Here is a 14689-nt window from a genome sequence, read left to right on the forward strand (position 1 = left end):
AGCAGAAAAACTTCCAGTGTAATTTTGGTTACAAAACAGCACCTTCAGTCTAATAAGTATAAAGTTTGAGACATAACTAGTCTAGAACACCAGAGATTTTAACTGAACCATTTCGTATATTAACAAGTTCCATAACATTTTGACACTCTGGACAATGCTTCTCCTTTGCAAAGTAAGCCAGCAAGGGTGATTTTACAGAGAAGTGGTACGTGGGAGGATGAGGTTTTAACATGCAGCTTCAGTTCAGACTGGAAAACCTTGAAAAACAGCTCAAGGGATTAATGTGCTCCTTGATTTACCATGTCAACTGATGGACTTTTGATACTTTAATTCTATGCAGCATTTCAATGCTAAGCAGGGCAAATGGTGATCACACAAGTACTTACACACATAAAGAAAAAACTCCCCTCTGCTGTGGAGCCTCCTATAGTTTCATAGGTAAATTAATCACCATTTTTTTCATTCTGTCATTTTCCCCAGTTTCAAAGTGAAGAAGGCAGAAGGTCTGGATTTTACTGATTTCCAATCACTTTATTTTTAATTAGGAACATAGTTTCTGTTCTTTTAAAAGGTAAGCACAGTAATTTCTTATATTTCTGATGTACTAGAGCACGTCTTCCCATATACCCCTACTAAAATTGTAAAGCCCTTCTGCAAGATTCCACAGGTGGCTAAGAAGGAGAGGTTTCTTTCCTGTGATGGTGCCCGTTCCTTGCTGAATTTCCCTCTTCAGAAAGGCTCAATTGGTGCCTACTTTGCCTCTTCTTCAGCCTGATAATACCTTTATGTTCTTTCAGAGGATTTTTTTGGGGAGTGGGGGTGGGGGGAGTTTAGGGACTTTTTAATGGATGCTGATTAAATGATGATGCTTTTAAAACTTCTAACATATATCTGTTTGTTTTTGCTTAACTTTGTTATGTCCTTCACAGTATAATTGTAAATCATACTGTGCAATTAATACTGTATCTCAACATTTTATGCATGCTGCCCAAAGAATTCTGGTTATGGGTGATCACAGAAATACTGCAAATGAACAAATAAATAACTTAGGTATGAATCTGTACTGTTGATATTAATTTCAATGAAATGACTGAAAAGCTACAAACCTGAGCACTACTGTTTCTGCAGAGCTTCTTGTAGATCTGATCAATAGCTACTGACACATGTTCAAAACACTGACTGAACAAGTCGTATCTCAAATTTTTCACTTTCTCAAATTCTTGCCTACATAATCTGGCTTCCCTCCTACAGGCCTCAAATGCTATGAAAGGACAATTAAGCTCATTTTAATAGAATTCAGCAATAGTAAAGTATTAGAGTTAATATTCTCTTTTCCCACCGTAACTTAATGGACAAACAAAAACAGCAATTATCACAAAGAAACCTTATAGTTGAAAGGCCAGGTTCTTGCACTTTTTCACAAGTCCGTACAGAGCTTACAGAGAAATCTGAAATCAAATTCCACTGAAACTTACAGGACAATTGACCTATTAGTCTTTGTGGAAAAACTGAAATGCTTGAGGGAAAAACAAACCTAAGCTGACAATTCTAGTTTTTGAGCTATGGAAAATGTTAGTTTCTTCCAAGATAACAGAATAAAGTCTTGCAGGCATCTGTTCCTCAGAAAGGAACACTGGGTTTAACATGTGCATTTTCTCTCTTTGGTATCAACATACCCAATTTTCTATATTAATCAAGCAATAAAGTGGAAAGGAAAGGAAAATGAGTATCTTTGCAAAAAGGATGGATTCAGGCAATGACATTTTAGACCTATTTACAGTCACAATCAATGGTTTTTTTAAATAGATTGAATGCCACACAGTGCTGAAACATGTGTCCAGAACATGTTTTATTATGTCACCAACAAACTGGCACTGAAATTGAAACTATTGAGACAGCATTTGCAGTAAAAGGATAAACTGGGCTTCAGGTATATCCTGAAGTGCTCAGGCAGCTGTGAGTGCATCCAAGCACATGTAATCATATACAATGACCTGAGTGAATTTAAGTCCATCACCTATTTGGAGGAACTGGGCTTAATAGCAGAAATTGTCTACTGACAGGCAAAAGGCCCCCCCATCTGGCAAATCATAACAATGTGAAATATCTGTACAAAATGAACTCCTACAATTCTCAAACTACATTAATTAGAAAGGCTCAATATTACCATCCACTGATTCTTGGAATCTGCCTGTAACCATTTGTAATCTTTCTACAGCTTTCAGATTTGGAGCTGGTGTTCTACACAGAACATTTTCTTTGGATGCTACTTCCTGCTGAAGTTGTTCTAGGTGAGCCTCAAACTCTTTGTCAGAATGTAAGCCCTAGTTGCAAATGAAAGGATGAATGATAAAAACCCCTTTGGAACATTAAAGAATGCCCTAAAGTTTCAACATGAATGAAAGGGGGATAAAGTCCATGCTAGAGCACCTTTTTAGAGTTTATAATGTTTGAATTGCTCCCATTAGAAACATAGAAACAGAGCGAGTCAGAAGGGCCCTCCCGGGCCATCTAGTCTGACCTCCGGCACCAGCCGGCTCCGCTCATGACATGCCCACCATGTGCACATCCAGCCTATCCTTGAACACCCGCACCGATGGGGCCTCAACGACCTCTCACAGAAGCCCATTCCACACCCTCGGGGTCCTAACTGTCAGGAAATGCTTCCTGGCATCCAAATGGAACCTTGGCTCCCTGAGCTTTGCTCTGTTGGAGCACGTCCTGCCTTTCTCTGCAGGGGAGAACAGGTCTCTACCCATCTCCATGTGACATCCCCTCACATACCTGTATGTTGCCAACATATCCCCTCTGAGTCTCCTCTGCACCGGGCTAGAGAGACCCAGTTCCCTCAGTCTTGCCTCATACCCCATCCCCTGCAAACAGGCCACCAACCTTGTGGCCCTACACTGCACTGACTCTAACCTGGCTATATCCTTTCTGTAATGAGGGGCCCAAAACTGAGCACAATACTCCAGTTGCGGGACTGCTGGCTTATAACTGCAACTGAAGCCTCTTGGGGTAAAGGTGTAGAATTTGGTTTTTAAGCAAAATGAAATGGCACAAACTTGATACAGCTCAACCACAATTGCATCAATACTGTATATAATTATAATACGTATTTTAGTAATGCAGAATTAATGAAGAATTAAATTGTTCATGAAGTGATTAGAAGTGCACCAAATCACAACAGTCAGCTGCACTACTAATGACTATGCAACATACTTTTCATTTCCAGGAACACCACCTTTGAGTACCAGCTGCTCTGGACATACCATATGTAAGCAGCTCAATCATAAGTACCATTGGAATGTCTGAGAAGCTGAGCCTCAATAGTTTCATTATCCATGTTTTACTGGGTACTCTGCATCATACAAATGCTCACACTTGGAATGAGAGGCAAAGTAGATATGAAATTAATTATATGACTGCAAATTAATGCATCTATCTTTGAAAAAAATAAATGAGCACTGCTGGGACCCCCAGTCAAGGTCAGGACTGGAGGGTGGTTTCAAACTCTTCCCCTGTGCTAGAGCCCTAATGAAAGCCACCCCACTCCCTGAAGAAGCTATTGGCTCTAGGAAGGAACCTTCCACTGGCACCTATGAAAGTGCCCCCCTGGGACCAACAGATCAGGGGGGTGCAGAGGGGAGATTTTTTATCAAGGTTGCATCATGGGGAAAAGGGTTAACACTCCCTGTGATCATTAACTATGATCTCTCAATTAATGGCCATGTTCTTTGTATTAAAGTCTAAGAAGGGAGCAAGCTATACATTTTTATTGCAGTATTCAGGAAAAATATTTGTACAAAGTAAAACTGAATTAGTAAGAGAACTTATATTGCAATAGTATAGCTCAAAATCTAAATTACAACAGCAGACTTGGCTGGTATTAATCTATACTTGCAAACTGAAGTCAAATCTTTCTCAAAAATCAAGCTGAAGAAAATGTGCTTTGGTATAGTGTTATAAATGGAAACCACAGTATATTTTATTACCTTTAGTTCTTCTCCAAGGCTGCTATAGTCTATTTTAATTGCCTGTTCTCTTTCAAAAATACCAGTTGTCGCTTCACTACTTTCAGTATCAGGACCCAGCTGTAACAAATAGCCCAATTAAAAATATGAAAAACTATCAAAGTTAATATTATGCAATAGTTACAAAAACAAACCAGCATCAGCGTTTGTTTTCTCCCTTCTATTCCATTCTTCTTATTATATTTAATTTCTCTAATTTATGTTTCTTAATTTTTCTATCACTTCTTTTGAAAACCAGCAGTGTCAAGTTTATTTGGTTCCATATTCATGAGTATCTTTCTGTACTTTCCACCTTTTTGAGGGACAGGCATTATCAGCTGTTGTATTCTCCTCAGCCTGAAGAATTCTGCTTTACATTCTTAACATTTGAACAGCAAAACATTATGTTCTTGCAATGCCAGTTTTGTCTGTGTGTGCTGTCAATATGCAACTGTAGCACTGATTCTTAAAAATTTGATACACTGCATGGAATAAATTTTTACTTAGGTTCACATGTTTATGCACATGCTGCTGTAGCTTACAACTACCTTAAATAACAATGCCACATAATGTGCTCATATACCTTTATTTCACTAATGTCATCTAAAGATCCCAACAGAAAGTTTATCCTTAGGTCCTGAAGTTTGCAATCAAGAAGCTTATTATGCCTTTCCATTTTTTTCTGTTCCAACAAGGTCTCAATTGCTACAGCATCCTTCTGTAATGTTACCAACTCCCTGCCAGGAAAAAGAACGGCAAAAGTATGCCATTAGTATTTCAGCTATCAAAAGGAGGAAAATCATTTGGCAGACAAATGTTAGCATATTGCTCATTTAGGCTGAATACCTGGCTTGAAAAGCTTTTTACATCAGTAGAGATAATAGTAATCTCAAAGTACTTTTGAACCATGCAAGTCCTTTGCCCAAAATTAATACAGCATATATCTCAACTCTTTCTAGCACTCCAGCACTTTCCTTCCAAATATCAGCGCTTAAGTTAATTAAAATCTTAGCATGTTGTTTAGTATAAATTGCTTGAATCCAATTCATAAAACCTGAACCACAGGTCCAGATAGTGAAGAATTTTTATAAATAGGGCTAAGATATGGTGTTAAAAGCCTATTCCTCATCTAGAAAAATAAATGCCACTTTCTTCTACTTCTTGACCAATTCAATTGCATTAAGTACTTTCAAAAGTCTTTGTTGGGATGAATCCAGGTTGATCTGCATGAATATGCTTTTCTATCTGTCTTTCTGCCATTACAAAGTTAGTAATCCACACTTAATAATGAAATAGGTTGGTAAGAATATGGAAGGTGGAGTCATTGCCTTCTTTGTATATCCGTGTTATGTGGGCTCCCTGTGATGTTGGTGGTAATAGTTTTTCTTCTTTAATTTCATTCATTACTTGTTGGAGTGGTAATATTAGTTTTTCCTCTAAGCATCTGCAGTACACTGCAATGAATCCATCTGGTATGGATGCACTACCAGACACCATTCCTTTTGTTAAAGTGCCTTGAGCACAGTTGCTGCCTGTATTTTGTTATCCTCAAAGTATGAGTGTGATCCTGCACACAGATGTGATGGAACAAGGAGGGTTTGATGTTCTCCTCCAGCCTTACTGTTACAGTCCTCTGGATCTCAGCCTTTGCCATCACTCACCCAATCACTACATTGTATAAAATGCTAAACTTAAATGCTCTTTCTTAGTATTAGTTTTATTATTTTCTTAACATAAATAGTATACAGAAAGATGAAAAGTATGTATGTGTGTGTATAAGTAAAATAAAGTTACCAAGGAATTTCGAACAAATATAACCAATACATTCAAGCCAACAAATTTCAAAGAGACTGGAAATATCTTTCTATCATTTGGTACTCTATGAAAGTTCAGAAAAAGGGGAATTATTATTCTGTATACCGACAAATTTTCCAATCACTTTAAATCAATTATAAATCCTTGAGTCCTTTTTAAAGAGCTCCCATTTATATTCCAGTAGTTGTGTTGGTATAATAGAATTTCCATGCGTCATTAAGATTTTCAACCAGTCTTGTATTTACATAATTACTTGATTTTGCAATCACTGTGTATTCAGCCAACTTATTTTTCCATTCTTCAATTCTTGGGGATTCTAGTGATTCCCATTAGAAGCAATCATAATTCTTGCTGCAGTTCTCCTATATTTAAATAACTGACTCTCTTTGAAAAAGCATCTGGCATTATATTCAAAAGCATATTCTTAGGACTCATAGGAAACTTAATTTTAAAGGTTCTTATTCTGCATGTATCAATTTCCAAAATCTTTTAATTATTTCACAAGTCCACCACATATGGTAGAAAGTTCCATCCACCCTGTTACATTTCCAGCATTTTCCAGTGTAGTTCTTATCTATTTTTTTCTACTTCTTTTGGAGTAATATACCACTGGTAAAACATTTTATACCAATTTTCTCTTAGTGCTTGGCTAGCTGTGATTGTAATGTCTTCCTTCCATAAAGCTTCCCATTGACAAGGTGATATTTCTTCTCCAAGATTTTGCTTCCAAATTGGCATACATTTATTGTTGATATTCAGTGTCTTACTGTAGTAACTGTTTGTAAAGTCTTCCTAATAGATTATCATTCTGTTATTAATCAACTTTTCAAAATCTGTCAAATCTCTTTCCCCTTTAAATCTTGAAACCAGTTGGAGATAAACAAACCATTGTATATTTTTCTTTCATCTTTTAGTTGTTGCCAAGTTTTGACTCATCCTTGTTGATCAATCATATTCCCATAAGTTATAAAATCATTATTTTTCCTTAAGTATTTTCCATATGCTTTCACCGGAGGACTTAAATGCTCTTGTAAACTGAAAAAGAATATCTAGATGCATGTGCATGATTTTAAATATCTTTTTTTTCAATTTTCTTATTTCTTTTTTCTAGATACAGCATTACCTATTTATGGTTAAGAATGTCTTTCTTGATTCTTCAGCTTTATTTTGTGCTTCTTTGATATCAGTCTTATTAATATTCTCCTTATATCCAAGCTGCTGCAGTTCTTCCGTAATTTCCTCTACCATTTGTAAAAAATTATCCTCATCCTAGGCAAGAAGAATATTTGTCATTTAAAATAAAATCTGCTGATTTTTTTAATAAAACAGACTCTTACCATTATTTAAAGAAAAATGTCAATACTTATTCATAGTAACCATTATGAAATAAAAGATTTCTGTTTGTACAGAATATATTTCTTTATGTATAGCAGAAAGTGTATCAGCCCAGGGACAGCGAGACTAAAATTCTTCTTTAGGAACAAAGTTCATTGGGCTGGTCATATACATTCAACCTATGCTACCTCAGAGGGTTGTAGCAAGGAAGGCTAAGAAAGGCAGGTTGTTTACCTGGAACTGCTGTTCTTCGAGTGGTCATCTGTGCATCACACATTATGGGTGTTGCGCCTGCACAGTGCCTGTAGCTGGGAAAGATTCAAAGCTTTAATGGATTTTGGTGGGAACTCTACACCCCTACCCCACTATGGTATAAAGGGTGGAGTGCCTGCCATTTCCCCAAGTCTAATGAAGACCGTCCAATTGCTCTCTAATGGATGACCGGTCAGTGTCAGGAGACACTAGTGGATGGAATTAAAGAAAAACATACTAATAGAATGAGAATAATATATTCCATGGGTGTATTAGAAGGCAAAAGCCTTTACAAACCCAGTCACCAACACTGAGTGGGGCTGGCGGGTGGGTTGTGTGAATGCACAGATGACCACTCAAAGAACAACAGTTACAGGTAAGCAACCTGCCTTTCTTCATTGTGGTCTCTGCATCACACATTATGGGTGACTAGTAAGCTTACCAATCCTGGAGGTGGGACGGTGTCGTCAGTGAAGAATTGAAGAAAGGACGGCACGACTGAAGGAGCAGTCCTGTCTGGCATGGACATCAAGTCTACAGTGTCTAGTAAACATGCAAGGGGTTGTCCAGGTTGCCGCCTTGCAGATGTCAGGCAATGGAATGCCCACAGAAAAAGCCGAAGAGGCTGCCACAGCTCTAGTAGAATGATCCCTGAGTATGACAGGAAGTTCTAGTTTTGACAGGTTGTATGCCAATTCAATGGTCTGAACAATCCATCTGGAGAGCCTCTGGGAGGAAACAGCCAAGCCCTTATCATGTTCTGAGTATTTAATGAAAAGGCGTTTGGTTTTCCTGAAGTTCTCCATATGGGATCGATAGAAAGCCAGGCAGTGACCTACACTGAGTGAATGGAGAGATTTTTCTATCAGTGTCAACAGTGAGGGGAAGAAGGCTGCCAGAACGATATCCTGATTGATATGAAAAGGCGTAGCAACTTTAGGAAGGAAAGCAGGATCAGTCCGGAGAACGACCTTCTCCTTATGAAAGTTGAGGTAAGGAGGGTCAATATGAAGAGCACACAGCTCACTCTCCCTCCTAGCTGAAGTGAAGGCGACAAGAAAAGCTGTTTTCCAAGACAACAAGCGTAAGTCAGTGGTAGTCAAAGTTTCAAAAGGAGCTTTGGTAAGAGCCTGCAAAACCACGGAGAGACTCCATGTTGGTACCACTGAACAAACTAGAGGTTGGAGATTTTGTAATCCTTTCAGGAAAGGGCAGACGAGAACGTGTGAGAAGATGGAGGAGCCGGATATGAGACCATGGAAGTGAGAAATTGCAGCAATGTAAACTTTAATAGAAGAAGGTTTAAGTCCATGCTTGTGTAGAGATAACAAGAAGAGTAAAATATTGTCAATTGAGGCTGAGTGTGGCAGAAATTGATTGGTTGCCGCAAAGGAGGTAAAACGTCTCCATTTAGCTTTGTAGGAGCGACGGGTCATTGGTCATAGAGCAGCTTGGAGAATAAATTGTATGTCTGGGTGAAGGATGCTCAAATCCAAAACAGGATCGAAGAGTCCTGTCGGTATCGAAGATCTTGTCAGTACCGAGGATCATGTAGGAATAGTTGGGTTTGATGAAGTTGTCGGTACCGAGGAAGAGGAAGAAGCGACAGTAACTGAATAAGCCAAGTGGTGAGATTCAGAGAGTTGTCCAGATGGGGAATCGCCCTGTTTTCCTGAGTAAGGAGATGAGGGACCTGGGGGAGACGGAAAAAAGTTTTCTTGGAGAGACTGAGAATGATGGGAAACCAGGGTTGGCATGGCCACCAAGATGTTATGAGAATTCCCTGGGCTTTGAACAATTTTGGCCAGAGTTTTCATGATGAGCAGAATCGCATAGAAAAACATATTTGCCCAGTTCACCGTCAGAGTGTCTCCCAGTGAATTCAGGCCGATGCCTGCCTGTGAGCAATAGTTCATGCAAATTGCATTGTCCGCTGTGGCGAATAGATCTATGCCTAGGGTGCTCCAGCATTGGAAAATGTGGTTGCAAATCTGTCAGTCCAACTCCCACTCGTGAGTTGTCGACATCTGTCTGCTGAGGGCATCCGCTTCTTCGTTGTCTACACCAGCGAAATGAACCGCTAGTGGAGTAATCCCCCTGGGGATACACCAGTCCCTTATGTGCAGGGCGAGATGTGCCAATGGTACCGATTTTGTGCTGCCCTGCTTGTTGATGTAAAAGACAGTTGCAACATTGTCTGAGGCTATTTGAACTACTCGGTCCCAAAGAATCAACTTGAAAGACCAGAGAGCTGCTAGAAACCCTGAATAATTGATGTGTCTGGACTTCTTGCGACCATGCCAGGTGCCTTGAGTATGGAGATTGGCACAATGTGCTCCCCACCCCACAAGGGAGGCATCAGTGTATAAGGTCACCATCAGTTGTGGCTGGTGAAAGGAGACCCCTGTGATGAGGTTGTCTTTGATCATCCACCAAGTCAGAGGATGAAAGCAGGTGGAAGCAAGAGACGATTTGGAGAGTCGTGCTGAGGATGGAAGAGGCGATTGAACCAGAGTTGCAGGGGTTGCATTCGAAGTCTGACATTGGGCACTACAGCGACTATGGAGGCCATGTGTCTGAGCAACTTCTGGATGGAATGCACAGGTGTAGGTTGGCCATTGGAGATGCAATGAATCAATGACTGAAGCTTGTCCATTCGAGCTTGTGGCAGAAATGCTCTGGCTTGGATCGAGTTGAGGCGTGCTCCGATAAAGTCGATGACCTGTGAGGGAATGAGGCAGGATTTTTCAATATTAATACAGAGTCCGAGTTCATCTAAGAGTCTACATGTGTTATTGATGGCTGAAAGCAAGCTCTCTCTTGATGAGGAGACAATCAAGACATCCAGGTAGGGATAAATCTGGGCACCTTGTAGCCTGAGGTGGACACAAACGGGGGCCATGCACTTCGTGAAGACTCGTGAAGCAGTAGCGCGTCCAAATGGGAGAACATTATACTCAAACAGGTCAGAACCAACAGTGAATCGGAGCAGCCACCTATGTGATGGATGAATGCTGATATGGAAATACGCATCCTTTAAGTCCAGAGAAGCGAACCAATCTTCTCTCCTAAGCAATGGAAGGATATTCTGAAGGGTGGTCATCTGAAATTTCTTAGTCTTGATGAACTTGTTAACACCATGTAGATCAAGTATCAGACGTTAGACCACCGTCCCATTTTGGGACGGTAAAATATTTTGAGTAGAAACTGTGGAGCCCCTCTGAGTGAGAAAGCTGGCAAACTGCCCCTTTACGAAGTAGCTGGGAGACTTCGTCTTGAAGGTCCGTCAGTGGAGAAGTAGAATGCATCGATCCCGAAGGGGGAATGGTATCAAACTCAATTTTATATCCGTGCTCAATGATTAAAAGTACCCACTTATCAGATGTGATGAACTCCCAAATGGGGAGTCAGCCTTGCAGCTGGTCCCCAGAAGGGGGAGGGGAAGGTGGGTGGAGAGAGAGAAGATCAGTCCACATGTCCCATCAATGCTGTCGCTTGTCGTTAGTCTGATGGAGACGGCCCTGTTGGAAGTGGGCGGCAGGTTGCCTTTGGTTCTGTTGTTGCCAAGGCTGGTACTGTTGGTGGGAGATGTTTTGTTGGTAGGGTTGCTACCGATAAGAACGAGACTGTGGCCACTTACGTTGGTTCTGGTTCGGTATTTCCATCCTCCGAGTGGTGACTCAAGCATTATAAATATGCTTGAGTTTGTGGTCCGTGTGGGTGTTGAAGAGACTGGACCCATCGAAAGGCATGCCTTCGATGCGCCTCTTCGTCTCGTCCGGGAAATTGCAGGAGCGTAGCCATGCATATCGGCATAGAGCGATGGAGCCAACAAGCGCCCGGGAATCACACTCCACATGATGTTGCACTGTATTGAGCTGTTGTATGGCCAGCTGCATGGACTCACGGATAAATACGCGGGCCAGATTGCATTGTTGTTCTGGGATGGTCAAGGTGATAGATTCCAGCCTTTGCATCATAAAGTACTGGTACCTGGCCATCGTCGCCTCATAGTTAGATATCCGCAAGCCCAATCCCATCGCAGTGTAGATATGATGCGACATCAGGTCTATCTTGCAGCCCTCCTTGTCTCTCAGGGTCAAGTGCTCCCCCTTATCTTGACCCTGTGATGACTCGACAACTATGGAGTTCAGTTTCGGGTGTTTGAGCAGGAAGGGAATGTCCTGTTCCCTGACCTTATACATGGACCCATAATGTTGAGAAGTAGGATGCGGCTGGCTCAGAAACTCCCAAGTGTCCATCATAGCCTGGTGAAGAGTTGTTATCAAGGGGATGGAGATAGTGAATGATTGCTCCTTATGAACAATGTTGTAGAAGTGGTCCTCATTAGGGTTCACCCAATGTTCAACTTCTATCTCCAACGACCTTGCAAGGCGAGCCATCAGTTCTCTGAATGTGGAGTATGACTCAGGAGAATGATGGCATCAGGAGAGGTGGAAGCCTGATCTGAGTCCTCCAAGTCCAAGTCGTACTGGTATGGATGACTGGAGGAGGAGCCAGCCGGAGACAGAGGAGGGCGGGAGAGCTCAGCTACCGAAGTGGAAGGTGCTTCTGCCCGGGACGGACGAGGACGATGTATGTGCACCAAAGGCATGGAGTAGTAGCCATATGGAGGCGGGTAGTCCCAAGGATAGGATTGGAACAGATTGAATCCTCCATACAGCATCGGAACCCAGCTCCTAGATGTTTGGCCTGATGCACGCTGGTGGCGATGTGTGTCGGATGGAGGCTGAAGCCTTGGCGATGCCTCTAGTAATAATGACATCGGAGTAGGCAAGCGTGCCGATGGATGGCCCGGTTGAGAGTGGGGAGATGAATCCCGTATCTTGCCATCTGACATCAATCCACAAAGAGCCGCCTCGGAGCGGTCCAGAGTTGAAAGAGCCAACAATGAGATCCTTTGTGGGGATCCAGGTGGTGTAACATGCATGATGGTGTGGGCAGTCGGACCCGAAGGGGTCGGAATTGAAGCGGCTCTTGTGACCGATGGGGCAGTTGAGCCCGAATCCCTGAGAGGCTCCTGAGCAAGCGTGTGATCAGCCTTGTCAACTTTAGTCTTCTTAGACTTTTTCGGAGCTGACAGATCCTCAGGCCCAGTGTGCTTCCGCTTCTTTTGTTTTTGGAAGAAAGAATGGGAGGAACGAGTGGTCTCCTTGGAAGCAGCACCCTCGGATAGTGGACAAAGGGAAGACACCATAGGTGGGCCTGTAGAAGAGGCCTGAGCAGCAAGATTGTCAGAGGCAATGAGGGTCTGATCCCAAAGGAACTTCCTTAGCTGATTTTTTCGGTTCTTCTGAGCTTGCTTAGTGAACGACTGACAGTGGCCACATTTGTCAGTCCGATGCCCTTTTCTGAGACAGAGAAGGCATAGCTCGTGTGGGTCCATCAGAGACATCTTGGTCCCACACTTTGAGCACTTTTGAAAAGTCGCATGCTGAGCCATCGGGAAGAAAGAATGGATAGAAAGAAGAACTACAGAAAGATAAGTATAAGGATATAAAGATATAATTTTTTTGTGGGGTGGGGTGGGGAAGGGGAAAAATGGGGGAAGAAAAAACTCTCCTAACAGGGAAGGTAAGGATTTAAACTTGGAAGGGATTTCTTAACAAGAGAAAAGCAACAAGAATCAAAGAACAAGATCAACAAGGTAACATGCAGTAGAGTAAGAGAGAGTAATGAATGGCTCAAGGCAAAGTGATCAGTGTTCGAAAGAAGACTGGGGAAAATGGCGGGCGCTCTGCCCTTTATACCATAGTGGGAGAGGGATGCGGAGTTCCTGCCAAAATCTGTTAAAGCTTTGAATCTTTCCCAGCTACAGGCACTGCACAGGCACAGCACCCATAATGTGTGATGCACAGAGCATGACGAACCATGTATACTACCTTGAGATTTTTGGATGAATTTAAAGGGATAAAAGAGAACAACCCACCTCCTCCTTGTACATTACATCCCGGATCCAGCACCTGAAATTATTAGCTGTAGCAGTTAAACCAATTATAAAGTGAAATGCAAGTCAAGATGCTTGTTTTCATTTATGACATCTGACACTAAGCACAGCCTACACATAATAGTCCTGCCTCACCTTGCTGCAAGCTGTCAGATTGAACATAGTTATATCTTCAGTGACTCAAACTCTGATTGGAAGATACATCAAACAATGACACTGTGGGTTATCCTGGGTTAAACAATCCAGTGACTACCTGCAGTATATGTAGGATGCGTACAGCCCTGTTTTGAATATACATCCTCAGGTCAGAGTGATCAGGTGTGTCATGCCAATCCAGCCAGTTAATTGAAAGGTAAATTACTTACATATAACCTTTGATATTCTCTCCCCGCCGCCCCCCCCCCCCCCGTGTGTGTATGTGTGTATCAGGCATCAACTGGGGCCCCCCTGTGTGTGTATGTGTGTATCAGGCATCAACTGGGCAGTAGAAAATAGACCAGGGGTGGCCAGACTTGCTCAAAAGAAGAGCCACATACAGTAAATGGCAGCTGTTTGAGATCATCCTTGGGCAGCAGCAGCAAGTGGTGAGTGGGTGCCCACAGGTGGTGGCTAATGGTGAGCGGCAAGTGGGTACCTGTGGGTGCCCACAGCAGTGAGTGTCAAGCCACAAAATAAACTCAAAGAGCTGCATGTGACTCACAAGCCCCACCCCTGGAAGAGATTGTTCAGCCTGCCTATATCTTCCTACACTGGCCAGGGAGGTCTAAAGGGCGCTTCCCCTCACATTCACTTGAAAATTAGTCTTTCTAGATCAATGTTAAGTTTAAAAGAAGGAGAATAGTGTCTCCTTGCAGGTTCACTGCAGGACCTCTATATTATCTCAGGACGCTGTAAAATCACTGCTACCTTTTTCAGGAGAATGTTATCAGCTTCATCTTTGCAAAAGCTCTCCTTCAGCATGTTGCACTTTTTCACCTGCATTTGTATGAGGCTGCAAATATAGTCAAGCTGAACACTCAGCCGTGTTTTTTGGTTTTCAAATTCAGATCTAGCCAAAAACAATATAACAAAAAGTTATTTCGTTACCATCCTAGGCTGAAAAACAATGATAAAACCTTTACCATTTTTTCCAGGTAGGAAGCATGACATGGAACATTTCTGAAACCTTAAGACCAGTTTCACAACACACAAGCAATCCACAACAGACACCCATAATCATCAGGAAGAAAAGACATTTTTATTCTTTCATAAACTGTAAATTAAAAAAGATCAAAAGCATAGATTCTAAATACCCTATCATCTGATG

At 41.8% G+C, this 14689-nt stretch overlaps 1 protein-coding gene across 1 annotated transcript in view; it reads right to left on the reverse strand.

Moving 5' to 3' along the window:
• Positions 1–14689, reverse strand: part of SMC1B (structural maintenance of chromosomes 1B) — a 137160-nt gene that overhangs the window by 12038 nt on the left and 110433 nt on the right. The window contains exons 18-23 of the mRNA XM_044450840.1: positions 14290–14431; positions 6952–7097; positions 4597–4750; positions 3996–4094; positions 2168–2324; positions 1107–1261 (exon numbers count right to left, since the gene is read on the reverse strand). Of these exons, the coding sequence (XP_044306775.1) occupies positions 1107–1261; positions 2168–2324; positions 3996–4094; positions 4597–4750; positions 6952–7097; positions 14290–14431 (853 nt within the window). The remainder of the gene's footprint in view (positions 1–1106; positions 1262–2167; positions 2325–3995; positions 4095–4596; positions 4751–6951; positions 7098–14289; positions 14432–14689) is intronic.

The sequence above is a fragment of the Varanus komodoensis genome, unplaced genomic scaffold, assembly GCF_004798865.1.
Source record: "Varanus komodoensis strain SLA01 unplaced genomic scaffold, ASM479886v1 scaffold69, whole genome shotgun sequence".
NCBI lineage: Eukaryota > Metazoa > Chordata > Lepidosauria > Squamata > Varanidae > Varanus > Varanus komodoensis.